This window comes from Solanum stenotomum, chromosome 9, assembly GCF_019186545.1.
Source record: "Solanum stenotomum isolate F172 chromosome 9, ASM1918654v1, whole genome shotgun sequence".
NCBI lineage: Eukaryota > Viridiplantae > Streptophyta > Magnoliopsida > Solanales > Solanaceae > Solanum > Solanum stenotomum.
In genome coordinates, this window is record NC_064290.1 from 2,671,374 (window position 1) to 2,698,917 (window position 27,544).

The 27,544-nt window shown below is 32.9% G+C and overlaps 3 protein-coding genes across 4 annotated transcripts in view; 2 read left to right on the forward strand and 1 right to left on the reverse strand.

Annotated features, from left to right (window-relative positions):
* Positions 1-27,544, forward strand: part of LOC125875815 (probable galacturonosyltransferase 15) — a 222,935-nt gene that overhangs the window by 126,620 nt on the left and 68,771 nt on the right. The window lies entirely within an intron of this gene.
* Positions 99-7,333, reverse strand: LOC125875813 (protein MEI2-like 2). The gene is made up of 14 exons (XM_049556852.1): positions 7,215-7,333; positions 7,052-7,109; positions 5,012-5,065; positions 4,778-4,906; positions 4,233-4,696; positions 3,857-4,015; positions 3,648-3,764; positions 3,394-3,545; positions 2,636-2,724; positions 1,635-2,553; positions 1,461-1,545; positions 1,298-1,366; positions 884-1,063; positions 99-722 (listed from the first exon to the last, which is right to left on the reverse strand). The coding sequence occupies exons 3-14, from the start codon at positions 5,052-5,054 to the stop codon at positions 606-608; spliced, it is 2,523 nt and encodes an 840-aa protein (XP_049412809.1). The 5' UTR covers positions 5,055-5,065; positions 7,052-7,109; positions 7,215-7,333; the 3' UTR covers positions 99-605.
* LOC125875814 (mitogen-activated protein kinase 20-like) lies at positions 21,043-26,904 on the forward strand. 2 transcript variants are annotated; one of them, XM_049556853.1, is made up of 10 exons: positions 21,043-21,551; positions 22,611-23,019; positions 23,237-23,364; positions 23,515-23,574; positions 24,527-24,676; positions 24,762-24,917; positions 25,030-25,241; positions 25,332-25,433; positions 26,033-26,202; positions 26,307-26,904. In XM_049556853.1, the coding sequence occupies exons 1-10, from the start codon at positions 21,528-21,530 to the stop codon at positions 26,747-26,749; spliced, it is 1,854 nt and encodes a 617-aa protein (XP_049412810.1). In that variant the 5' UTR covers positions 21,043-21,527; the 3' UTR covers positions 26,750-26,904. The 2 variants fall into 2 exon arrangements, with proteins under 2 accessions (XP_049412810.1, XP_049412812.1); XM_049556855.1 differs by having other exon boundaries at positions 21,060-21,551; positions 26,310-26,904.

Sequence of the window (27,544 nt, forward strand, 5' to 3'; positions counted from 1 at the left end):
ATCCAGAAACGCATCTTAGCATTCACAGCATGAAACTGATATCTGATCAGAAAAAACGAAAGGGTTCATGAAATAAGTAAGCACAATTTAACTGCACATTCAAGTTATAATTACAACAGTTGTCTTCATTAAGTCAGCAAAGAAGTGAAATCCATAAAAAAGTGCAGGGTCTGTATTCCATATTATACACTTGGAGACAGTCCCATTACGCTCTAAAAACATGTATACTATGTGGTAAAACAAACCCACCACAAGTATACAAGACAACCAAACAAGTAAAAAAAGAGGTTCTATACAATTATAGCAGCAAAGCATTATCAACAGCAGAGAGACTTCACATGTTGCCTGATGATTCACTTTATCAAACTCCCCTATGATAAAACATCAATTATCATCACTCAAGGTACAAACAAAATGCTCTCTGCTTCGGTAACATTTGCCATCCGCATGTTGTGGAGTGTCGTTTGATCAAAAAGCAAGACACTGCCTAGCAGACACAACATTATATGGGATGTCCGACTTAATACGTTATTATGTACTACTATTCCTATTCACAGTTAGAACTCATTGCCACCATGTATCATAGTTACGAGTCAGCCGATCTCTCAGTGCATGTAGAGCTTCTCATCTAGATCACTATTTGGACTATCCAGAGAATCTCCAGAATAAGATCCATCAGGCAGACGAACACAAATGTTCAGATTGTTGGTTGGCAACAGTTCCTAGAGAAAAACGAAAACAAGACATCATTTTGAATGATAACACGACTTAATAGACAATAATTTTGACGAAGGGGATCAACATTATATTTTAGCTGGGGTTTCAACCCAACAAAGTTGATGTAACTCGAGAGTATGCAATCATTTCTTTAAAGATTCAATACCTGGTCAGCTCTTTCTTGACCTTCTGACTGGAAAAGAATTGGCCGGCACCGCTTGTCTTCGTTCATTAGGCTTGAGTTCTGGAAATGAGCAACCAGGGCTACCTTCCCTTGGATACGCGCATAAGCCAAGGAGGCAACCTTTTCACTGTTGAACTTTTCCCACTTCTTCCCATTGAATACCTGCACCAGTATCTCAGACCAAGTCATTTTCAACTAATAACTATGATAAAGGTGTATTTTTTTAGAGAGTAAAAACCACATTCAGCTTACGAAGATGGTTACAGATCATCCACCACACAAACTTTAGGCTGGTACAACATGTACTCTTTTTCTTTAATATATACAAAATGTACTTTCACACACCGCACAACTCTACAACCATTAGGATAGTGGTATTGTAAAAGAATAACTAACCTCGTAAAAGGAAATGATATGTGAAGGAGACACCATGTTAATGAAGGCATAACCAACATTACATTTGTTCTGAAGCAGCAAAACCATAATAATAAGTTAATGCCTTCAAATATAATTTTTTTCAAAAGATGTGAAGACATAATAAAGAAACATACAGTACTACCTTGAAGTCAATAGGCAAGTAGAGGAAATCATATGTATTCTTATGAGTCTCGTCAATTGCTGTGAGTAGCATCCTTGAGGTATACCTAAAACAAATGGAAGAAGACGAATCATCGAGCATTGAACAATCACACAAATTCAAAATTTGCTAATTCAGAATTTATATGGCTCTTACTTGTTTGGGATGTTTTTAATCATTAAAGTAGTCCTAGCATCTTCTCCACTCGTGATCTTCTTTAAATCAAGCAGATATTGTTTTTTGTTGTCTATCTCATTTCCACTCTCAACTCTTCGACTTCGAACTTGTTCGGTTATCCCTTCATTGTTAGTCATTCCTATTCCTCCGTATGAGCCATTTCCGAAAAATATAGGCCCGTTCCTAGGCAGTGGGATCATTCTAGAGATAGGAGAACCACCTTCAGTAAAGTTCCGAGCAAGAGAACCAGCCATGTTCATTGCCCCAAGGCGACCTATACTCATACCATGACTATGACTAGAACCTGTACTACCATATGCAACTTGGTTCATATATGAGGTTTCAGGAGACTCCGAGAAAAAACCCAAACGCCTATCCAGAGGAATTCCTGATGGAGCAGATCCCACATGATGTGATCCGAGGAACAAGCCCTGTCGACGGGAATATGGATAGCCTTGCCCTTGCTCAATTGATGTAAATGGATGTGCCAATGATGAATTTGACCAGACAGAAGAGTCTGTACGCTCTGACTGAATAGGGGGGCTTCCCCATAGAAATTGTGGGCCAGAAAGTGTCCCAATCCCAGATGACTTAGGCTCACCAAGCGACATAGATCCAAAGTTCAAATGTGGTTTATGCTCAGGAACTGAATAAGATTGCTGATAACCCATTCCTTGCACTGACTTGGGACTAGTAATTGCATGATTCAGAGAGCCAAATCGTCCTGGATCTTTACCAATGGGTGCAATCTTAGGACTTGAAAAATGGCCAGGAAGAATAGCAGCCAGCCCTGGCATATGGTTGCCATTTACAGGGCTGAGATTTGTCATATCAGGTGATTGATTATAACCTAGCAATGAGCTGTGCTCAACAGGACTGCCAAAGTTTGACCAGCTGCCTGTTGGATGAAACACATCAATTTTAGCTCATCACATGAACTCTCCGTGATTAGCATGAGTCATTTATGAAAATGAAAATACCTGGAGGAGAGGCGATTGGAGAACCAACTGAGTGCCTAAATGTTCGAACTTCTTCATGTTCATAGTCTTGACTAAGTTGCTGCATCAAGCTATACATTGGATGCAAAACCATCAATATTTCTTCTTAAAGTTAATCAAAATTGCATCGTAATCCACACAAATGACTGAGCATCTATAGATAAAGAGCAACAATAATAACAAATTTCTAAGGAGAAGGGCATGGATTGAGTTACACTGACTGACACGTTATCAAGGAATTCAACCAAGCTTCTCACAATGATTTCATCAACAAGCATCACCTATTTGCAATTACATAGCAAACATGAAGAGAGAGAGCACAAATAGCAGCATAGAACAACGCCCTCACCCGTTATCCTTCTAATAGGGAAATACAATTCATGTATAAAACCTTGTCTACCATGTGACAGAAAGAAAAAATCAAACCCGAATACAACATAAAATTCTACCAAATATTGACCATTACAAATAAAGACTCGTAATTAGAGGCATCAAAAGTCAACAGTCTGATAAATACTACCAGAAGAACGTAAAAAAAAACAAATTTTACTCACCAATCAACACACACAGATCCATAAAATCCTACCATGGGAGTTCTTTTTCCTTTTTCTCCCTTAATATTCCACTTCTTCTGTTCTATTTATTTTTGGCACGTATGAATGTCCACAAGCAACAGTACAGGGTAATTTAGCTGATAAAGTTCATCAAAAGGTTCCATTAAGAGAAGACTAAGGACATACCTTCGACGGGCTCCACCGGGTCGGCTGGGTTCAAGCTTGATCCGCTTACCAGCTATGTCACTTCTATTTAAAGCCTTGAGGGCAGCCTCAGCTGCTCTAACATCGTAAAACTCAATGAATTTATGATGGCGCTTATGCGGTGTCTCCCTTATCTACATTTGCCATGCAACATGAGCAACCAAGTTCGTCATAAGCACGTTCAATGTTGCATATAAACACAAAAAATCAAAGTGAATAATTTGGCAAAGTTGTACCTCCTTCACTTCCCCATAATCCCCAAATATTTGGAGGAGATCTTCATTGGATACTGAAGGATCCAAGTTGAAAATGACCAGTGTTCCTTGGTTAATATCTTTCTCCGATGGATTTTCCTGGATGCACAATAAATGATAATAGTTAAAAATTTGCCCCTTAAATATTGACATATCTAACAGTTAAGAATGAACATTGTCATTTTTCTGACCTTAGGAATTGAAAAATGAATGTCTAGCTTTCTCCGTCTTAGAGGCTTATGTTGCAGCATACGCATTGCGGTTCGAGCAGCTCGGATATCATAGTAAGATATCATCACAAAGCCCCTATGCTTGCATGAAGTGTACAAAGTTCTGATATCACCATATTGCTTCAAGGAAAAAACAATTATATAAAAGGTCAATATTACTTCTAGACAAAGTGTATAATAGGTACAATGTTCAAGCATATAATGTTCCCAAATTTCCCTCGGGAACAAACAGAATCAGTAGTGACTAGTGACTATATTAACGGCAATAAGGGAGACCACAGAAGGGATAGCTAATAACAGACATGACCATAAAGAATACATGTAGTTAAAATATAACCTCAAAGAGAGATCGCAGCTCGGAGTCCTCTACATTGCTGTTAATATTCCGAACAAACAGTGTCCTAGAAGGATGCTCTCCGTACGGGTGTTCTCCCGTAACAGTTCCAGCACTGTTTGGGAAGACATGGTGTCCAACAATACTTCCAAGAATACCATCAGACATGCTTAATTTTGCAAATCCATTAAGTGAATTATCAAGAGTGTCAGATTCCAATTCTAGTCCTCCGCCACTGCCAAAAAAATCATCTTCCAAGTCCTCCAGCTGAGTTGGCAACCCACTAAGATCAAAATCATCCATTAGGCCTGCTAGTAGCTCATCTTCATCCCCAGGGAGAAAACACCCATCTGGACTTGGTTCCACTTCCAGTGGGTCTTTAATTTCATCTTCTAAATGAAGTCCGTTTAAGCTAGGTGAGCTATCATCAGTGGAGTGACTGTAGTTCTCAGATTCAGCGAAGTTTACTGCAAATTGGACAAATGAGTCAAAAGGAATCTCTCTAATTGAATGAAGATACTAAGCTTAGAGAAGAAACTTAAACATACATTTTGCATGTGGCAGAACAGGCAGCGAGCTAGAAAACAAGCTTGCATCAGTTGACGCATGATGTGCAGCTGTTCCGAGGTGAATTTTCCAAGCATTCCTCTCTGTACCAGAAGTCTTTGCTGATGGAACTATTTAGATAAGCAAAAGACCGAAACACATCAACATGTTGAGAACACAAGAAAATTGTGCCAGAAACTGGTTACTGTTTCTATAAGCTATAGGAATAACTTTACCTTCAGAATCATCTGAAATGAGTTTCTTTAGAGACTTCTCCATCTAGTCAGTTTCTGCAAATAGGAAGAAAATGAAACTTCCTCACAGGCTAATTTCACGAAGGGAAGTTGAAATGGTGAAACTGTCAATAATTTTAAGCTCATGCAGTAAAAATCACAATCAAGGCAAATTCCAATTGGATAGAAATCTTTTTATCAACTCAGGAAGGTATAACTTATAACGCTTGATAAAGAAAAAAATAGTTGTCAACAAATAGTAATGAATAAGAGCAGCAGTGAATAATCTTAATGTATGTTCAAAAATTTCATTGAAACCTAGCTCTCATGAAAGACTCCCAGGCACTTAGTGAACAAACTAACAAAGGAAGATTACTATATTAAGCATTAAAGTTCATCTCTCATTGCAGTATAGGAAATTATTCACGGAGATAGGCCTCAAGGACTAGCACATAAAGAAGGTAAACAGAGCAAATTTTCATGTCCGAAAATTCATACAACAGTAAACCAACATGATGTTTATATAGGATTCAGATTTACAATCTATTAAACAAATTTCAAATCTTAATCAGCTAAATATTCTCATTCTCCCCAACATCATCGGGAGTATACTACTGAAGTTGGCAGAGGAGTTGAATCAAAGTCGAAATTCGACAACCTAAGTGTGTCACTCAATGTGCCCTAACAAGCATTTTAAAGTATACAGAAGATTTACAATAAAAGCAAATTGCCACACCAGTCTATTTTGTGAATAAAAGCAAGCCTTTCAAGAGAAAAATTGAGACACAAACCATCATGGGTGATAAATCTTCACCTCCCATTATTATCGAGCCAAGGCCAAAAGATGTCGAATGACACCAAATCAACACATAACCCTAGTTAGATTCCACATATGCTAAATCATCAATACTTTATATATTAGAAATGATGAATCATCATTCTCAACTTCGTCAAAAAATAATTTTTTAAAATAAGAATCCCGGTTAATACTAAATTAACAAATAGCTCAATGTTTTGATTAACCCACAAAAGAATTTAAAGAGTTCCAGACAAAAGAGAAAAGAGTAGTTTATGTAATTTACTTTTTCGATATGGTCAACTCTACTCATAGCAGAAAATCAAATTTCATAGGCATATAAACAAAGAAAACCTAAATAAGCAAATAATTGACATCACAATCATTACCTTCCCTGAGAAATAAAATAAACCAAAGCCCAAAAAGATCACAACTTTAGCATTAGGACCAAAGAAAATCACAAATCCAAGAAGATATTCAGCAAGAAATTGTACACAAATTAACTTTTAGAAAAAACAATCATTACTTCCCCTGGATAAAAAGTTAATCAAAACCCAAAAAGATCAAAACTTTAACACTAATACCAAACAAACTCACAAACCCACAAGCCACGCAGGTGATATTCAGCAAGAACTTCAACACCCATTAAGATTTTCAGGAAAACTAAATAAATAAAGAACTGAAATCACCATCATTACTTCCCCTGTAAACTAAACCAACCAAAACCCCTAAAAGATCACAACTTAAGCACTAGGACCAAAGAAAATCACCCACCCACAAGCAAAACAGGTGATTTTCAGCAAGAATTTGAGCACCCACTAAGTTTTTCCACAAAATCAAAGCAATTAAGAATGGACATCACCATCATTACTTGCCGTGTAAGAACTAAACCAACCAAAACTCCAAAAAGATCACAACTTAACCATCAGGACCAAAGAAAATCACAAACCCACAAGCAAACCAGGTGATTTTCGGCAAGAATTTGAACACCCATTAAGATTTTCCATAAAAATCAAAGCAATAAAGAATGGACATCACCATCATTACTGTCCCTGTAAAACTAAACTAACCAAAACCCAAAAAGATCACAACTTTACCATCAGGACCAATGAAAATCACAAACCCACATGCCAAAAAGCCTCTATTCAGCAAATACTTGATCACCCACAAAAAAAATCAACAAACCCACAACATAAACCCCAGAAAAATGGCCAAAAGAGAAAATAAAAAGACAAAGGTAAAAGTACCTCATAGATGATGAAAAGTTGATTAAAGTTGGGAAAATCACAAACTGCCAAAAGAACACTGCACAAAGAAGAAAAGGAGAGATTGTGGGAGACGAAAGCACAAGAAGAAATTTTTAAAAAAATGTTTCTTAGAAGCAGAGGAATAGCTTTCGTCTACTCTTACACTTCCTTCTCTCCCGGCGGGACACTAGGGAAGAGAGAATAAAAATTACACAACCAAAAAAATGGTCCAAAACACAACACAGAGTCACACGCGGTGGAGAGAGAGAGCATGAATTGATTGGAGGGAAAGAACTCATAAAGTATATGTACAGTATATCTCTGTTTTTATACTATAGTAGCAAAATTATATTAAGTCACTCTAATAATAATGAAGTAATTACAGTAATCAGAATAGATAAGAACAAGGTAGAGTCTTTTTTTCCCTTTTTTTAACCTTAAGAAAACGTAGCTCTAATCTTACGAGTGAAGTCTTAAAATAGTAAAAACTATCTAAAAATTTTATTTCTATTTTTAAGTTGTCGATTCAAGTAACGTATATTAAAGCAGTAAGGAAAATGAGCATACATAGATAAAAATGACATAGTCGATAATTAAAAAAATATTACATATTATTCGGGGGCAATTAACGTGGTGATCAAAGCATAAGAGGTAACTGATAGAAATAAAAAATGAAAGACGAGAAAATTACAAAAATAATGTTGTTACAAACGATATGAGAGGAGAAATAGGTACGGTGCTTCAAACTTTCACCAAGCTTATTCAGCAAGCAAGTGAGACAATCCTCCACTAGTAACTTTTTATGTTGATTTCCGACTTAAGCTAAAAATACAATATATATATATATGTCTACTCAACTCTCTCCCAATACATCTATGTCTACCTTTACCTCATTTTAATTCAACTAGTGTCAACCTCCCACACCTCGTTATGGGACATTTGTGTCATCTCCTCTCGTTTGTCGAATCATCTCAAACTCATTTTTATTATTTTATCCACTACAAAACTATTCTCAAGTTATTTCTAATATTTTCATTTTTAATTTTTATTTCCCCTAGTAGGCCTACATATCTACTTCATCATTCTCATTTTTGTCACTCTCATATTCTATAAATGAGATATCTTAATTGGTCAATATATTTTTCCTCATTTTCCAAATGAGAAAATTAAATAATTAATAAAATTATGATATGCATTCTATCATTAATTAAAAAATCCATATTCAAACGATAAAATCGTATTTAAGTAAGAATACTTTCCTTCTCGACGTAAAATATTAATATCGACAATGGAGCACAATAAACTCACGCTACCATATGAATTGAACTTAGCACTTCAACCTTATCTTAATTCTTAATATAATAATCACTAAGCCAATAATCTAAATCCTCATATAAATTATACTAATAAAATAATGATTTTTTCTTGAAAATTAAGAAATAATATTATTTAATTTGTATCTCTCTTTTGGAATATTCGGCTACATTTGAATTTGGCTTGGCGTCCGTTGATATAGTGGAGATAAGTGCAACTGCGGGGCTCTTAAAAGACCAAAATACCCTCAACTTCAGTATGAAAATTCGGCTTGCCACTGGTTTGAGGAGGAAAATGGTATTTATATTATATATAAATACAAAGAAAAAATAATATAATTTCTTTATATTTTACGAATGTGTAATTCTCCAAGATATTAAATCACTCTTATAATCATAAGACCTAAGAAAAAGTGCTAACGTATTTGGAACATATATTGAACTAATAGATATCACTTATATTTTTACTCATTATATGTTACTCCATCTGTTTTCAAATTCGTATAAACTCTTCAAAAATTACAATTACATTTATATATATAACGTTCTAGATTCAAATGAAACAAAAGAACTTACTTTTAAGAATATATATATATTGAAGAAAAAACGAAGCAAAGTAGATTGATATATATAAACCAAGTGATTTTAGAAAATATATTTTTATTTTTATGAAGTAGAAGTAAAATCCGCATAAATATTTATTCTTTTTTTGTTGGATAAAATATATTCATTTCTCATCCAAAATATTAGAGTTTTGGTGAAACAATTGATGATCTCGGATATGGCGTAGCAGATAGGGTTGTTCTTTTCTTAATTAGAAATTTTGAGTATGAAGAATTTTTTGATAAAAAGTGTTTTATCTTGAATAAGATCATACGTAGCGTGGATTTAAATTACTAATTAAATTTCAATTTGAATATCGAATACTAAATTAATAGAAAAATGAGGTATGACCCACAAGATAAAGAGGGGCAGAGATTCATTAGAATCAATATTTTTTTCTTTGGATAGAATGATTGAGGGAATCTAAATTCTTATCAATTATTGAGTTCTTAGTGGCCACTTGAGTATTTTTTATTTTAAATAATTTTATTTCTTCCGGCGATGGAGGCACGATATGATTAGAATAAAAGTGTTTGGTAGAATATGACATTTTACATTTTATGGTGACCGTTTTATTTTTATTTTCGCTTGCCATTCAAAATTTATATTTTAATTCGATTAAATTTAGATTAATGATTATGAGATTTATTTTTTAAGGTAAGGTTTTCAACATTATTTTTTAATCTATTCCTATTTCCTCATAGTTCAAATTAAAAGGGCAGATGAATATTCCCAAACATACCACCTCATGTACTCCATCCGTCCATATTATTTTATTTTATTTTTTTACACATCCGTTAAGAAATTATAAATTAAAAAAATAAATTTTTTTTAGTAATTTATCTTTAAATTTTTTAATACACTCTATTTATGTGTCTCGTATATATATATTAAAATAAATACTTTGGAATATATTTTTAATAATATGGACAAACATAAAAGTAGAGTAAATGTTTCTCCCAAATTTATTATGCATTTACCAATGTGATGCTTTTGAAATCCAATATCTTGAAAATCTTGAACCATGATCAAATCAATGAATGCTCAATATTTTCATACAATCAATTAATACAAATAAATATGGAAGTGCAGGTGCTTTTATTGTGGTTTTTAATTAGCCTTGACCTTTTTCTACAAGAGCAAAATTTACCAACTAGGACAAGTTTGTCTTGTTAGTCGAATCGAAAAATAATTTCTTTTATCGTATAAAAATAAAAACAAAATATTTATACAACTTATAATCTGTTTGATTGTGTTTTTGAGAGGTCCAATATTTTTTTCTCTTCTTCAAAAAGTATTTATTTAGAAAAATCATATGTTTAGGCAAATTTTTAATTTTTTTTTGAAGAAAACGAGTACCTTTGGGAGGATAAGTTATTTTTTTTAATACATTCTACCAAACGGTTGCCTAAGAGTTCTATCATCTACTCCCTTTGTCTCTAATTACTTATCCACTTTTGAATTGACACACCTATTAAGGAAACAATAATTAACATAGTAAGTTTACCATTTTATCCCTATTAATTTTGAAGTGGATGAATTAAAAACTTAAGATTTTCAAGAAGTTCTACATTTTTCAAAATAATTAATTGAGAGTACAACAGATAAAAAAAATTGTCCTTTCTTGATTTGACAAAATAGACAAGTAATTAAAGACAACTAAAAAAAGAATATTGGATAAGTAACTAGAGACCGAGGAAAAATATATTCTATCTATGAAAACAAAATATTTATGACATCGAAAATAGTTCATAAATGTCAAAAGGGGTCCAGTAATGTACACATATAATGACAAAAATGGCTATATATATTTGTCAAAGTTTTAGGAAGAAAGCAACACAATAATAAATTAAGGACTCAACACGTCACATATGATAACTGAGAATTTATTTTGTCTTCATATGTATCTATCTCAAGTTTTTTTTTATATCCACACGGGACAATTACAACCTCAATATTCAAAACAATGGTAAATTGTTTTCGTATTTATATTGAAATCTCGATTAATTTTAATTTGTATTGTGTAAGATCAATTAATATAAAAAAGTATTGTTTACTATTTAGATTTTTTCGTACACAGGATTCAAATTCAACATATGTAGTTGTAGACAAAAGAAATTTCATTCATTCAGTCATTATTTTTGATAATTTTACGATTTGCTTCTTTTGCTTCATATGGACTTTGGTTTATTTGTATCTTATTGTAGATTATTTGTCCTACAATTCAAGATTTCGTTGAAATTAGCTTTAAGTCTCCAATATTGGACCAATTCTTTATGTTTCATATGCTCTTTTTTGGCAATTTCCTTTGCCAAGAAAGATCACTTATAGTTGGTGGTTGTTTGTTTATTGAAGAAAAAAAAAATGACATTAGCATTTGATTTATTTTTTTGTTTGTTTCCCAAAGGGATCCTATTACAATAGATTAAAGAAAAATATAGTTACGTCCTTTTTCTATTTTACTTTTTTTTGTCAACTCCTTTTTCCATAATTCAATAGGAACATGTGAGTTCTTTATGAGAAAATTTTAGTAGTACATTGAGCCTTAATTATCAATCATTGGGAGAATTTGGTTAATTACCAAATAACGCAATAATTGACTTTTAAAAAATTGCAATACAACATATTGATTCCCTCAGTGTATTAATTTACTATGTATTAGAGCGAACAAATACAGATTGAAGTGATACGTTGATAAAAATCGAAGCAATACAACTCCAAGTGAGCAGATAGGCATGCACTGATATAGAGCGAACAAATACAAAGCGAATTGATACACTGATAATTGATATAGAACAAATCAATATCAATTTTGAATGAGCAACTTTCATATATAGCCACTCAAAAATAGCCTAATTACTCTCCATAACTATAGTTTGATAATTACAATTTGTAGCTACATGTTATAGGGAGGAGAGAGGCGAGCGAGACTGGGAGAGAGGTGAGAGAGAGAGGGCAAAAAGAGGGAGAGAGGTCAATTGTATGTGTATATCGGTTAGATAATTGTATATTATATATATGTATTTGTATATGGCAAGCGAGATTGGGAGAGGGAGGAGAGAGGCGAGCGAGATTGGGAGAGGGAGGATAGAGGCGAGTGAGATTGGGAGAGGGAGGAGAGAGGCAAGCGAGAGAGGGCAGAGAGTGGGAGAGAGGTGAATTGTATATGTATTTAGATAATTGTATAATATACATATGTATTTGTATATTCTGGCATACAAACGTGACTAATACAAACTTGAAGTCNACAAATCAATATCAATTTTGAATGAGTAACTTTTATATATAGCCACCCAAAAATAGCCTAATTACTCTTTATAGCTATAGTTTGATAATTACAATTCGTAGCTACATGTTATAGGGAGGAGAGAGGCGAGCGAGACTGGGAGAGAGAGGAGAGAGGCGAGAGAGAGGGCAAAGAGAGGGAGAGAGGTGAATTGTATATGTATATCGGTTAGATAATTGTATATTATATATATGTATTTGTATATGGCAAGCGAGATTGGGAGAGGGAGAAGAGAGGCGAGCGAGATTGGGAGAGGGAGGATAGAGGCGAGTGAGATTGGGAGAGGGAGGAGAGAGGCAAGCGAGAGAGGGCAGAGAGTGGAGAGAGGTGAATTGTATATGTATATCGGTTAGATAATTGTATAATATACATATGTATTTGTATATTCTGGCATACAAACGTGACTAATAATACAAACTCAAAGTCAGACCACGTAATTAATGTATAATGTTAGTCATGAGTGATAATTATAGTAAACTATAACTATGATAAGTAATTAAGTAGTATAAGTTTGCTTAACCGCGTACTTTTCCCATTTTGAATTGATACACTATTATTGGGCCTGCGAACTCAAAGTGTAATTGACAAAGCCCAACAGAGAGAGAGCGAGAGAGTCCAGATGACCCAAATTTGTCTCCAAGAACATGGGTTTTACTTTGATCCAATATACAGGGTATGGGCCATAAATTTAGCTACAAACCTACATTTCACTAAGTATTTTACGCAAATCTAGCTAAACAAAATGTATATTTTACGCAAATTTATTCCTATTTTTTTCAAATTACAAAAATTCCTTAAAATTTAAGGATTTCGGATATATCACTCAATGTCCCGATACATCGCATCTCAATTTCGGATACATTACTCAACATCCGATACATCATGTCCCGATACATCGCGTAAGAGTGATGTATCTGTGAACAAGAGAGAGTAGAGATTTCTGCAATTTTTTCATATGGTAGGGAAATTTAGAGAATATGATAAAATAAGTTGTGTATTTAGGTAATTTTTCAAATAATATTTATCCACTTTTAGGGGTCGTTCGGTTGGAAACAAGTTATTCCGGAATTAATTATTCTAGGATAAGTTATCCCACCATGTATATGAGATAACTTATCACATCACTATGATAAAAATTGAGAGATAAATAGTCCAAAGACTACTTAATACTTTCAAACCAAACACAAAATAAATAATTCCATTTTATTCTGGAAATATTATATCTTATACCTTACACCTAACACCTCCTTAAAATCAAATAACTCGGATAAACCAACTTTACACTTAACAAATATAAGAAAAAAATAATGCGTGAGAGAGTAAGTATGTGTGCTTCCTCGCAGGTCATAAGTTACAGTTTGTGATAGTTGAGACAAAAGAGAGTACTCTTTTCTAAATATAATATCAATGGCGTTCTTCAATCAATTACTTGTACAACCTCGACTATTTCATTAAGTATCCGTGGAAAACTTGCGAGAGTTATCACTAGCTCTAGACTAGAGTTGAAAATAGAAACTTTAAGAATAGTTCAGCCAAACCTAATTTAATTATGACTTATTATAAAGCGTAAGTTATATGTCCATCCAAAATAAACAGGCATTGACAACTGAAACTCGTGATTTCTTTATAAAATTTTGATGGAGAAAAAATTTAATGCGTGAGAGAGTAAGTATGTGTGCTTCCTCGCAGGTCATAAATTATGGTTTGTGATAGTTGAGAGAGTACTCTTTTCTAAATATTAAGAAAGTTCCTTCTCACTCTTTTGAATCCCAGGGATTGCCTCAGGGAAGAGGCCAGTCCCTGAAAAAGCCATCTCGATTGGTATCATTCAAATGCGAATATAGGCCTGATTGAAGCATAAAAGTGAAATAATAATAATGAGAGGCTTTTGTCCGTTGATGGTCATCTTACCAATGATGTTCTTCGAATCAATTACTTGTACAATCTCGACTATTTCATTAAGTATTTGTGGAAAACTTGCTAGACTTATCACTAGCTCTAGACTACAGTTGAAAATAGAAATCTTGAAGAATAGTTCAGCCAAACCTCACTTAATTATGACTAATTATTATAAATCGTAAGCAATATGTCCATCCAAAATAAACAGGTATTGGCAACTGAAACTCGTGACTCATTTATAAAATTTCGATGGATAAAAAAGACATGGTTGCATTCATTATGTAGTAAAGTCAAATTAGGTAATGACAATTGAGCTTTCGATAAGAATAAAATCATGTGGTTGACACTTGGCCAAACAGTTGTTCCAAAAATAAAATAAAAAAACTTAGCCAAACAGTAAGAAAATAAAAATAATTACTCGTATGGATGACCAAGTTGATTAAGCATATGACACCAATTGAGAGGTCTTAGGGTTCGAATTTCCTTGCATGTTTTCCAGTTAAGTTCATCGCACAAGACTTTTCTAATGTAATTTACCTTTTTTTTTTTGTATAATTTGCAAGCTATCATATTACATATAGCGGGATTTACCATTTACGGAACCAAATAATGTCTTTTTCTATGGTTGAGATGTTTTCACTCTACACGATCTTTTCACCAGAAGCTCCGATAAAAAAATGTGAAATATTTTGTGGTTTGTTCCTACGAATTTTCAGCTTTCGTTTGTCCTAACTTAAAGAAACAGAAAACATATTTCTTTAATGAAAAAAAAAAGTTGGTGTTTCAAAAAGGTTTTAAAAAAAAAGAAAAATAGTGGGAAGGAGGAAAGAATTAAAGAAGCAAATATCACCTTTCACAATTTAAAGTAAATGATTTTTTAAAACAATAATAATAGTGTTCAGATCATTTTTTTTATTCATTGATTAATTTCACAAGATATCTACTAAAAATATTTAAACTTTAAATGAATAGAAATCAAGAAATGATCGATTTATTGACCTGAATTACTTTACTAATACTAAATCAAATTCTTTTCTTTACCGACTGAATGCATTTTTATAACCTCATTTTTAATAATGTTTGAACTCTTTTTTTTCTTGTATCGTGAATCACTGAAACAAACAAGAATATTATTTTAATAAAAAGAATATCATTTACAGATTTAGCCAAACGTTATTTTATTTTCGAGTTCTTAAATCAAATATAGTAAAATAATGAACTTATTTATCCGCCTTTTTATAGATTTTTTTTTTATTGTTCAAATTAGCTTATATCTACTAAGTAAAATTACCACCAGATTTTTTTATGTAACAAGAAAAGAAATGATTCAGCTTCCGCAATTTAAAGTAAATGAGTTTTTTTTTTTAATCGATAATTCAACTTACATCCTACTTTTTTTAGCACATGGTTTTGTTTCTCTTTAAAATTAAAATTCCCCACATTTGTGACTTGGTGTCAATAGTTGCACCATTCGTTCTTCCACAACAAAAGTTTAGTGATTGGAGCTTTTATTTCAAACTTTTCGTCTAATTTGTTTTTGGTTTTTATTTTTTTCTCGATATCTGATACTTATATTGGATTTTGACTTAATATAGATTTGTACATTGCAGAATTTATTTCTATAAGCAGCACTTCCAAGGAGCTCAAACACAAGACTTGTAATTAAGAATGAATACATCTCTAATCATTTTATCACCACTCATGTTTGCGATTAATTAGTTGTTCCACTATGCATGATATCGACCCATGCTAAAGTTGATTAAGATGTTTCATTTTATAGAAATTTTGGTAGGTTGCTTTATTTAGGTTGGTTATGGGTTTCTATCTTTGCTAGGAAGTAACTATCCAATAATTTTTTAGGGGGTTATAACTTATATTAACACTTTTGGTTCCTTAATTCTGATTTTAATTTCGTATATAATATTTAATTAATTGAAATGTGCAACTTTGATCACTTTATTTGTAAATATTAAAAACTTTATCATAACTATATAGAGTACTATATATCAATTTGTGTTCTGTGAAAGGGACATGGAATCTGCTTTTTTTGCTTAATCAATAATTAGCCCATAAACACTTGATTAATATAGCAAATTGCATGCATATGTATCTGGTGCTACAATAGAATTATGCAGACAGAATCTATTATTACAGTAACTTTTACTTTTAGAACAATTTGATGACCCAAATTAATTTATTAATTAAGTACTAATTAACACACGTTTGTGCAGAGGGGACAAAGAAAATTCCTATCATTTCACGTTAATTAAGGAGTATGAAAATTATCATAATTTTGTTTGTATCAGTCTCTAGTGCTTTTCACTATTTGTGTAATCATGTAATTTTAAAGTCAACATATTATTTCATTTGATTTAATTACCACATTTTTTATTGCTGCAATCATTTGTTTTTGCTTGTATTTCTTTTTCATACGTGTTTTAATATATTTTATTTGAATTGAAGAGGTAATACCTATAACTATTAGTAACAACATTTTACCTGTATAAGATATGAATAAGGTCATATACGCACCACTCTATTACGACCTCACATGTGAAACTACACTATATTTATTGTTGTATGTTTTTGTAAATGGATAAAGAGAAGGAAAAAAGGAGCGGTGAGGTGCATGCCACGTGACGTTCACCTCACCCAAATGTTAGGCCTCGTGGCTTTTACCTTATCATGGTGGAAAAGTGCTTTAAAAGAGGTGTATTTTTGTTAACTTTGATAACGATAGGGATATATATTTGATCGTATAATATAAATAGAAACAAACTCAACTGATAGAAGAAAATAAAAAAAATGTTTTAATCGTTTTTCCCTTAATTAGTTTGACGAAAAGAAAGGCATCACTTTCACACCAACCCCTTTTGGTGCTTTATTATTCATTTAAGCAACTGATTCAAAAGCTACTCTCTAACATTGACAAATCTCCTTAATGTTGCTGCTAATTACAATGATTAATTAGATTACTGTGTAGTGACTTGACAACTCTCTAATGACGCTTTTAATAGCCAGCTGGAAAATTAATTAAGTCCCATCATATAATTATTTAAAATCCAATTTTATCGACATGCTAGATGTCAAAAGAACTTGATTAGGACCTTATAATAGTGGTAATTTATTTTGATGTACGTAGTCCTGTGAAGGCACGTTTCTGATTAATTTCAATGATGTCGATGAGAAAATGAATATGGAAACAAATTAGCAGTAAAGACTCACACAAATAAGCTTCTTTTTTTTCTTCAAAGGAGATGCGGTTGTTATTTTCTGATACGATAAATATTATTTTATTACAATAGCTCGTAAGTTATACTCAAAAGATATATCATACTAGTCAGACCTCATCCGACAAATTTAACTAAAAGATTTCAAACTTACGATCCTCCTCTGATCAATCACCTCAACGATAAGTTAAGTATGTATTAAATACCTAATAGTAATAGTAAGTAGTAACTTGTTTTGAATCTAGTGGATTTTTGTTTAAAAAAAATTGTCGAACCGACAAAAAAGTTAATATTACCAAGCATAGTTCTTATATATTACTTCACTGTTAGATCTACTAGATTATTTTATCCATATCGAATATTCAACGAAACCACATGAATAATCAAGAAATTAACGTCAACACACAATCAATCTTTCAAATTGTCAATTTTTTTTTTGTCCAATTCAACATCCGCATTGGAGTTTGACTATTTTAAATTTGCACTATATAAAGCTCTTTCAAAGGAAAACGCTTCTTACCAAGAATCAGCCATATTTTTAATATAAATTCGAATTAATCAAAATTAATATTAAAAAAATACAGAAAATATTAACATTGTAAATAAATTTACAAAAAGGCATATGAAGAAACAAACCGGCAGTAGAATGTTAGAAACAGAGTTAAACTTATTGGAACCGACACATTATATAAGTACAAAAAATACTGATAGTTGGCAGGTTGCTGTCACTCATTTTTCTCATCACTCTACCAAATTGTGATGGGAACAATAATATGTATGGGTGCCGACGAAAATTGTGGTGCGATAAATATGATTTTTTTTAAAACATTAAATTTAAGTTTTGAATATAAAAAAAATATGATAGAGAATATTTTTTTCTTAAATAAATTTTATATGATATAAATTTAAATTAATTATAACTTCAATTGGAAAGCTGTAAATTAATCAATTATAACATGTTTATTCCATGTTTGTTTTACTCTTTATCTTATTTCAACAATCACCCTTTATGTGTTCCCTAATTTCATGGCACTGTCACTGCTTCTGAAATTTTGTCTTTGTTTACATAGTTAAATTGGAATAAAAGAAGTTATTGCAAGGTTTTTCTGATGTTGGGAAACTTTTCGAAAGTTATTTATCTGAGTTAGTGTTAATTGGGCTTGAAACTTCTATGTTGGAGGTCTCAAGTTCGAAACTCCTTGCCAGCGAAAGTAAGAGATTTGCCATCTGATCGAGCTTGTCGCATCGGACTTGTTTAGTGCAGGTTACCTTTCCTATGTGATTTGCGAGCTATTACATAGAAGCGGAGATTTTACCCTGTGCGCACCTAAAAAATAACGACTTTCCCTTGTCATAAAAAAAAATAAAAAATTAAGTTGGATTAGAGAAAAAGAAACACAACTAGACAACATTGTAGTTTNATAGAAAATATTTTTTTCTTAAATAAATTTTATATGATATAAATTTAAATTAATTATAACTTCAATTTGAAAGCTGTAAATTAATCAATTATAACATGTTTATTCCATGTTTGTTTTACTCTTTATCTTATTTCAACAATCACCCTTTATGTGTTCCCTAATTTCATGGCACTGTCACTGCTTCTGAAATTTTGTCTTTGTTTACATAATTAAATTGGAATAAAAGAAGTTATTGCAAGGTTTTTTTGATGTCGGGAAATTTTTTGAAAGTTATTTATCTGCGTTAGTGTTAATTGGGCTTGAAATTTCTATGTTGGAGGTCTCAAGTTCGAAACTCCTTGCCAGCGAAAGCAAGGGATTTCCCATCTGGTCGAGCTTGTCGCACCGGACTTGTTTAGTGCAAGTTACCTTTCCTATGTGATTTGCGAGCTATTGCATAGGAGCGGAGGTTTTATCCTGTTTTCACCTAAAGAATAGCGACTTTCCCTTGTCATAAAAAAAAAATAAAAAAATAAAGTTGGATTAAAAGAAAAAGAAACACAGCTAGACAACATTGTAGTTTGAATGTCACATCTTAATCAATAGAGACACTTGATATACAAATAATGTAGTATTTTTTTTTTCCATAACAATTGTACTCTTACTTCTATTTTGAATTACTAAAGTTAAATTATTTGATTTGATATAATTATCTGTCATGAATAAATAATTACAGTTTTCCTTACATCGTTCATTAATTTTTTTTGTTCAGTTTAAATGATGATGTACAAATTATAGTAGTCATTTTGGAAAATAATTATTTAATAGCATAACGTAACGCCTAAATATTACCTTAACCTTGTGCAATAAATACAGCATAGGACGAATTTTTTTTTCTTAATTTGGGATATATGATTATCCTTATCAGATGTCATGTTTTTTTTTAATTGTTATATTTTTTTAGAGCAACTTTCACATATAATAAACATAAAAATAATATTTGTATGTTATAATTATAGTTTGTATAATTGTGCTCCATAACAAATTTATGTTTGCTATAAAGCTTTTGATTTGTTTAATTCGCTAGATAAATCCAATTTTATACAAATTGTTCCGTTTTGTATAAATTTATTTATACATTGTAATTTATATAATAAGATCTGTATTTGTATAATTATAAGTATATATGAACAAAATATATGTATTTGTATTTGTATATACATTTTTCTCTCGCTTTATACAAACATTTTATACATTTGTATACCGAAAATGACTAATTATATACCGAACTATTAATTTAAATTAATAGTTTGCTATTTCATACAATTTCCCCCTTTTTTTTTATCATAACTATTTTGATTTGTTATATTGGAGTATTTTTTTAAAAAAACAGTCTTTCTATTTTTACGGGAAAAAAGAAAAAATCTTATGATGATTATTAATGGTAGATCAAGTTGAAAGATGCATGCAACCACAGTATTACTCAACTTTCCAAACTAATAACATACCAACCAATTTTGTGGTTCTCTTTTAAGCACCGATTCCTTTTTTTTTGTTTTTCATCACGGATATGCCTTTCTTTTCCATTATTTTATGTATTAATTAGGTTTTCATTGCAAAATCTAAGGTACATAGATAAAAAAAATATCTATTAAATAAACTAATAAAATTATCTAGTCTAGTATTAAATAAATTAATATGAATATTTATTATTTAGAAAATATATTTTTTCTCTCTTTTGAGTGTGTTAAATGCACACGCCGCTTAGATGTCACTAATGTATTGTATCCAGATAAGATACACACTCACATCACATGCACCTAATAAAATATAATACGTGAAGTACTTTATATTAGAGTAATAAAATAAAATATTATTATCCTATTATTATCAATACATAATATATTATAATTGTGTACTTTAATTTACTTTCATCTTAGTATTTATGTCCTCTAACTTTAAACGTGTATTCTAACTTGTATAAAATTAAACAAATTAGATACAATGTCTTACTTTATACACATTTAAGTCAATATTTATACACACAAATATAGATATAATAAATGTCAATTAAGACCAATTCAAATAATAAATTTACGTATTATACCTATTATCAACATGAGGTTTTTTTTGAGTTTGAGTCTCTAAAAAAGATCTAGAGTATGGATCTCATAATGTGTAATTCAAATTCATATTCTAATATGATAATTGAGTTGTGAATATCGAACGTCGGATGAGAAACTAGAAATAAATATACTCCTTTGTTTTGTATTTCTCCTTTTTCTCTTTCTCTTTCTAACCCAACTACCCCACAGTCCCAACCCCACCTCAAAATTGTCGGTGTCAGATCTCCCTCTTCCCCACCAGCTAGGGTTTCTTCAGATCCACATATCTCCTTGATTTCATACTCCATTATTAATTATCCCTTCCCGGAGTTGTTGCAATTTTGAATTTTGAGATTTAGGGTTTTGTTTTAGGAGGTATTTTGTGGAAATGTTGAACCCATTTCTATGATTCTTGTTGAGGGAGAGTTTATGAAGGATCAGGATAACGTGAAAATAATAATACCAGTTTTGGACAATTTAAAGAGGATTAGGTGGGACTGGGACTGTTCTTTCGCCATTCGTAGCAGAGGACGTTGGGGTAAATGCGGCTGAATTTCTGAATTCTAGACTCTTGTGTATTTGGATCACTCGATTCGGATTTATACCTGGGTTTGTGGGGTTTCTGGAATTATTCAGAAAAATGCAGCCTGATCACCGAAAGAAAGTGAGATTTTTATTCCTTTTTTTGGAAATTTAGCTTTATGGCTATGTTTATCGTATTGTTCGTGCATTGTTTTCTGATTTCAATGGTTATTTTCTTGTGATTTTGGGATTTGAATTTATTAGGTTCTTGGTGAATTTGTTGGTGAATTAGTAATTTTCTTGGGTGGATGTGGAAATGATTAGGTGGGTTACAATGTCATTCTTGAGTGATAGCTGAAAAGAGTTGATAATTGATACCTTCCACCACTCTCATTTTTCGTCTCTGTCAGAATCTGGTTCTTTTGTGCCCAGTGGGTAGTTTCGTTTATTTCTATCTTTGTTTTTAGTTGTAAATTGGATCACTTATTCCGTCAACTAACTGAGATTCGGAGGCATGATTTTGTACTTGAGGCCGCCAAAACTGAATGAAAGTTTTTCAATCATTTGAAAAGTTAGAAGGTTCCTGATTGTAAATTTGTGCAGATGGAGTTATAGGGGTTGTTCTTTGAATGGATCAATCATCATTCTTTAAGCATGTTGATGATTTTGTAGTTAAAAGTATCATCTTTTCTGACACTTTTAAATTTCAGAAGATGGATTACTTCGTGCATTGGTTATTTTATTTACTTTGAGTGAATTCATTACAGACAATATACAAGTTATATGCAATTCCACTAAGAAAAGATACACAGAGCAAATGTTTTACTTGCTTTAAACTAGGTAATTTTTCTATGTAATGTATCATATTGTGTTTTGGTAATACGCTCACTTTACTTTAATAAAAGAATGGTATTTTGCAGCATTCAGGTTTTGACTGTTCTATATTGTTGAATCATATTTTGGAAAGGTGACTTTTGTTTGTTAGATTCTCTCTCTGTACAAATGTTAGTAAATGACATGTCTACTAGTTGTGATCTTGTGCATTTCTTCTAAACAGTTGCAAAACTCATAGAATGGATGAAATATGACAATTATTTACTAGGGAATCTCTTGGATGCTGCTTAGAGCTGTGGATGAACAATGTTGAATGCTTGTCTATTTATCTGAAATGAATAATCTGAGTTTATGTACCATATTGCAGAGTTCAGCAGAGATGGACTTCTTCTCTGAATATGGTGATGCAAATAGATACAAAATTCAGGAAGTCATAGGGAAAGGAAGCTATGGTGTCGTTTGCTCAGCCATTGACACACACACTGGTGAAAAAGTGGCAATTAAAAAAATTCATGACATCTTTGAACATATATCTGATGCGGCACGGATCCTCCGGGAGATAAAGCTTTTGCGACTTCTGCGCCATCCCGATATAGTTGAAATCAAGCATATTATGTTGCCACCTTCGAGGAGGGATTTTAAAGATATTTATGTTGTTTTTGAGCTCATGGAGTCAGATCTACACCAAGTCATCAAGGCTAATGATGACTTGACTCGGGAACATTATCAGTTTTTCCTTTATCAGTTGCTTCGTGCCTTAAAATATATACACACAGGTAAATCAGTCTGGTCTTTTGCTGCATCTTTTGATCCCATAGAGTTTTGAGTGCTTATAGTATTACACATATCTATTTCCCCTTATTTTCAAATTTCGGAGAGGAGTATGTTTGTGTGTGTCTTAATGGGGCACTGATCTGCCCTGTTGGCATCAATAAGTGGACTAATCATTTCATGTGTGTTAACATAATCTCGATGATTCTTGTTTTTCTGCAGCTAATGTCTACCATAGAGATTTAAAGCCGAAAAATATCTTGGCAAATGCAAATTGCAAGCTCAAGATCTGTGATTTTGGATTGGCCAGAGTTGCATTCAACGATACACCTACCACAATATTTTGGACGGTAGGTGATATTGAAAGTTATAAATGTTCACATATTTCTTCCTCCACCACTCCCCCACTTATCTGTTGAACGTATTTTATATTACCGACATGTCATATTCATCTTTACTGGTCTTCACTCTTGTAGTAACTTCACTTGTGAAAATTGCAGGATTATGTAGCTACTAGATGGTATAGAGCTCCAGAGTTATGCGGTTCATTTTACTCCAAGGTATAATTAGGATTTCCTTAAAACTTCTTTCATCAATATAATATATTGATCATGCCTTTATCAGTTTGCAGTGGAAAAGGTCACGAAAGTATGTGAATTCTTCTTTTAAAGAGGATTATAGAAATAACAATCAAATTAAAGTGATGAAATAGGAATACAACTTCTTCTTGTTTGCTTTTTCTCTCTAATCCAAGTCTTTTTTCATTGTACTTCTAGTAAACAAATAGTTTGATGTCCCAGAAAACTTGACATGTGATCAATGCATTGGTTAATAGATTGAAATGTTGTATGTTAGGTGCTGTCACAAGCTAGAAGTATTTCTCACTTTTAACCCATTGATTTGTTTCTTTTTATGATTAATAGCACCCAAGGGTGTGTCCTAGTGGTCATGAAGTGGGTGAGAACTATGAGGTCTCAAGTTGAAATCCCAACAAAAGACAAAAAAAACACTAGGTGATTTCTTCCTATTTGTCCTAGGCTCCTAGCCTTGGTGGATGGAGTTACTTGGTACATGTTGTTGGTTGTGTGTGTTTGTTGGGGGGGGGGAGGTATCTCGTGGAATTAGTCGAGGTGCGTGCAAGCTGGCCCGCACGAACACCATGGTTATGAAAATAAAAATAAATTTTTTGCAGTATCTACTTCCCTAGTCCTCTAATACATTCAACTTAGGGTGGTGTTGGCCTTAAACGTGGGATGTATATGTGCATGTCTCCCATGTTATTTCTGATTGTACAGCTTTCTTATTCATGGATCAGAATTATTGTTTACATGCTCTGCTCTTGCTGAACACTTTGCATTTTACCTTTTATATGGAATATGCTGATCCTTTTGTGCATTATGGAATGTCAATCACCCTTCTTAGTAGAGTGTCAATTTTCCTGGAATTTGTTCATAATCATTGCACTGCATGTAGTTCTCACTTTTACAAATTTTGATGGTTTTCTGCTTGCAGTATACCCCTGCAATTGATATATGGAGCATAGGCTGTATCTTTGCTGAGGTTCTCACGGGGAAGCCACTCTTTCCTGGAAAAAATGTAGTTCACCAACTGGATTTAATGACTGATCTGCTTGGAACGCCTTCAATGGATACAATTTCTCGTGTATGTGAATTCAATTAACATTACGTTTTGACAGTTTTTCCTCAAAACTTGTGTTTCTCATTAGTCCTTTTTGTGGCTGTTGCAGGTGCGTAATGACAAGGCTAGGAGATACCTAACTAGCATGAGAAAGAAGCAGCCTGTTTCTTTTGCTCAGAAATTTCCAAATGCTGATCCTTTGTCCCTTAAACTTCTTGAAAGGTTACTTGCTTTTGACCCCAAGGACCGACCCACTGCTGAAGAGGTTCGTGTTATCATGCCGATCATACTATTTTGAACTCTTTTCTTTTGGATGTTTTAGTATAATTTGTTCTCTTGCATAGTAATTACTAATACACCCCCACCCAACAAATCAGGCACTAGCTGATCCTTATTTTAAGGGTCTGGCTAAATCTGAAAGGGAACCATCATGCAAGTCAATTTCAAAGATGGAGTTTGAATTTGAGAGGCGAAGAGTGACGAAGGAGGACCTCAGGGAATTAATATTCCGGGAGATACTAGAGTATCATCCTCAGCTGAGGAAGGATTACTTGAATGGTGTAGAAAGGACTAATTTTCTGTATCCGAGGTAGTATCTTTTTTCTTGACATCTGTTCATCAGCTTACCCGTCTAAACAAATGATTTGTTTTACTGACTACATATTGCTTTTCCTTGCAGTGCTGTTGATCAATTCAGGAAACAGTTCGCTCACCTGGAAGAGAACGGTGCTAATGGCGTTCCAGTGGTTCCGATGGACAGGAAGCATGTCTCTCTTCCAAGGTGATCATGAGTCCTGGTGTTCAAATTTCCTCCTTTATAACACTGTCTAGTCTAGGAATAATATTTAATCTTTCCTTTTATATGACAACTTGGTATAAAGCATTTGAGTTGACTGGATTGTTGGTGCTATTAGGGAAAACCAGTTGATGTTTTAGCTTTGGATGTCCCCTGCATGAACGTATATTGCAATTCTGTGTTAACATCTCTCTATATATTTATGTAGTATGTTTAATCAGGCCGTCACTAGTTCAGATATTCAAATACTAGCTTGCTTATTAAATTCATGCTTTATATGCATCTTAATTTTGGCTTCAGATGTAAATTTGTATATGCATTCGTACAATATTTGTCAGCCTTCGGTTTGCTCTTTTTAAGATGGTATAGAAGACGTAGAACAGTTGGTAGATTTCCTAGGATCTATGTTATTATGGTTTTAGCTTGTAACTTTTTGGAGGTAGCCAGCATACCCTTAATGGTGAAAAATACAACTTTAACTTTATATAAAAAAAAAAGATGAATGAATTGAAAGTTTATTGTATAAACTTGTTTGTTTGGTGTTATTTTAAGTTAGAAATGTTAAAACGGTGATTGTATTGCAGGTCTACAGTTGTACATTCAAATCCAAACCCTTTGAAGGAACAGCCTATTGCTGCCAATATGAGAGACCGACAAAATGGTGAAGAGTCTTGCAGTAGAAACTGCAGAGATTCTGAAGGCCTTGCAAGTAGTCTAACAAGAACCCTACAGGCTCAGCCAAGAAATGCTCTAGGTATTTTCCGTCAATAATGAAATACTTTGGTGGTTTGACTTTCTATAATAATGTGATCTTTCTAGTGATGCTCATATGGTTCACAATCTTCTATTTAAATCCAGCAGCCAAACCAGGAAAGGTTGTTGGTCCAGGTTTGGCTTATGATTCGGGAAATAGAGAAAAATATGATCCTAGGCCTCAAGTCAGGAATGCAGTAGGCCCCCCTCAGATTATGTCTTCAGTGTACAACTACGACAGAAGTGGGGTGGTGAAGCAAGAAAGGTCTGTTGAAACAGAGAGGGGTTCAAAGCCAATGGCACCATGTGGAATGGCTGCTAAGTTATCCCCAGATATTGCTATAAATATTGATAGCAACCCATTCTATATGATGCGAGCTGGAGTTACAAAACCAGATCGTGTTGATGACCGAATCACCATAGACACAAACTTATTGCAGGCAAAATCTCAATATGGTGGAATTGGAGTTGCGGCTGCAGCAGCTACTACTGGTGCAGCTCATAGGAAAGTAGGGACTGTTCAGTATGGTATGTCCAGGATGTACTAGAAAATCCATCTCAGGAATGGTGGCAGAAACTCTAGGACAAAAGGGTATGGTGGTTTGTACAGGCAGGAGAATCTGCAGGGATCCAGTCCTATTTTCTTATTGTCAGTTTTTCCTAGTTGTTATCACATAAAGACTAAATCATATTTTCATCATGATATTCATGTTAGTGATGGTGATGTGTGTGCCGATATCTCCGCAACAGCGAGTCTCTTTCTGAAATATTGCGATTCAACGATTGAATGTACCTTTCCACCGTCCTACTTTTCTATCTACAGTGTGAGAGAAAGATAAGAGGCGAAGTGAGAAATGTCCCTCGCAAACTATTTGATCAAGTTTTCTTTTTTCGATCCCAGGTTAAATTAATTCCCCTTTATCTTATCTCAGTTGGTTTTAGTAGGTATTTTTAAACATGGCTCATTGCATAGATATTTCTTTGTTTATTTGTGTACGTTCTGGTGCTAAAACAAATTAAAATTGCTGGAAATATTGGGGCTTAAGGAACCACTTCAACTAACCAAATACTATAATGTACCTTTTTTAAATAATCATTTTCTAGTTCATCACGAAACATATACCAAGTACCAACCAAATCATTAATGAAACAATAGGATTAAATGAGTAACTTTCTGTCGTTAGATCAACCAATTAATCACTTTAGTACAAGAATATCTATAGAAAAATCAGCAAAGCAAAACTAATTTAATGTATGTATTTGGTAGCCAAATCTCATCTACATGTTATCCCAAATTAATGTGTGGGTAATGTTTTGTATATACACTTGCGTTTGTCTAACTC

Excerpts from the sequence above, each read along its gene's own strand:
- LOC125875813 (XM_049556852.1), bottom strand. The coding sequence starts at position 5,054 with ATGGAGAAGTCTCTAAAGAAACTCATTTCAGATGATTCTGAAG. Across the intron at positions 3,546-3,647 it reads ATTATGGGGAAGTGAAGGAG|ATAAGGGAGACACCGCATAA; the intron begins GTACAACTTTGC and ends TGGCAAATGTAG. Across the intron at positions 2,725-3,393 it reads CCCGGTGGAGCCCGTCGAAG|CTTGATGCAGCAACTTAGTC; the intron begins GTATGTCCTTAG and ends TCCAATGTATAG.
- LOC125875814 (XM_049556853.1), top strand. The coding sequence starts at position 21,528 with ATGCAGCCTGATCACCGAAAGAAA. Across the intron at positions 24,918-25,029 it reads ACCGACCCACTGCTGAAGAG|GCACTAGCTGATCCTTATTT; the intron begins GTTCGTGTTATC and ends CCAACAAATCAG. Across the intron at positions 26,203-26,306 it reads TCAGCCAAGAAATGCTCTAG|CAGCCAAACCAGGAAAGGTT; the intron begins GTATTTTCCGTC and ends ATTTAAATCCAG.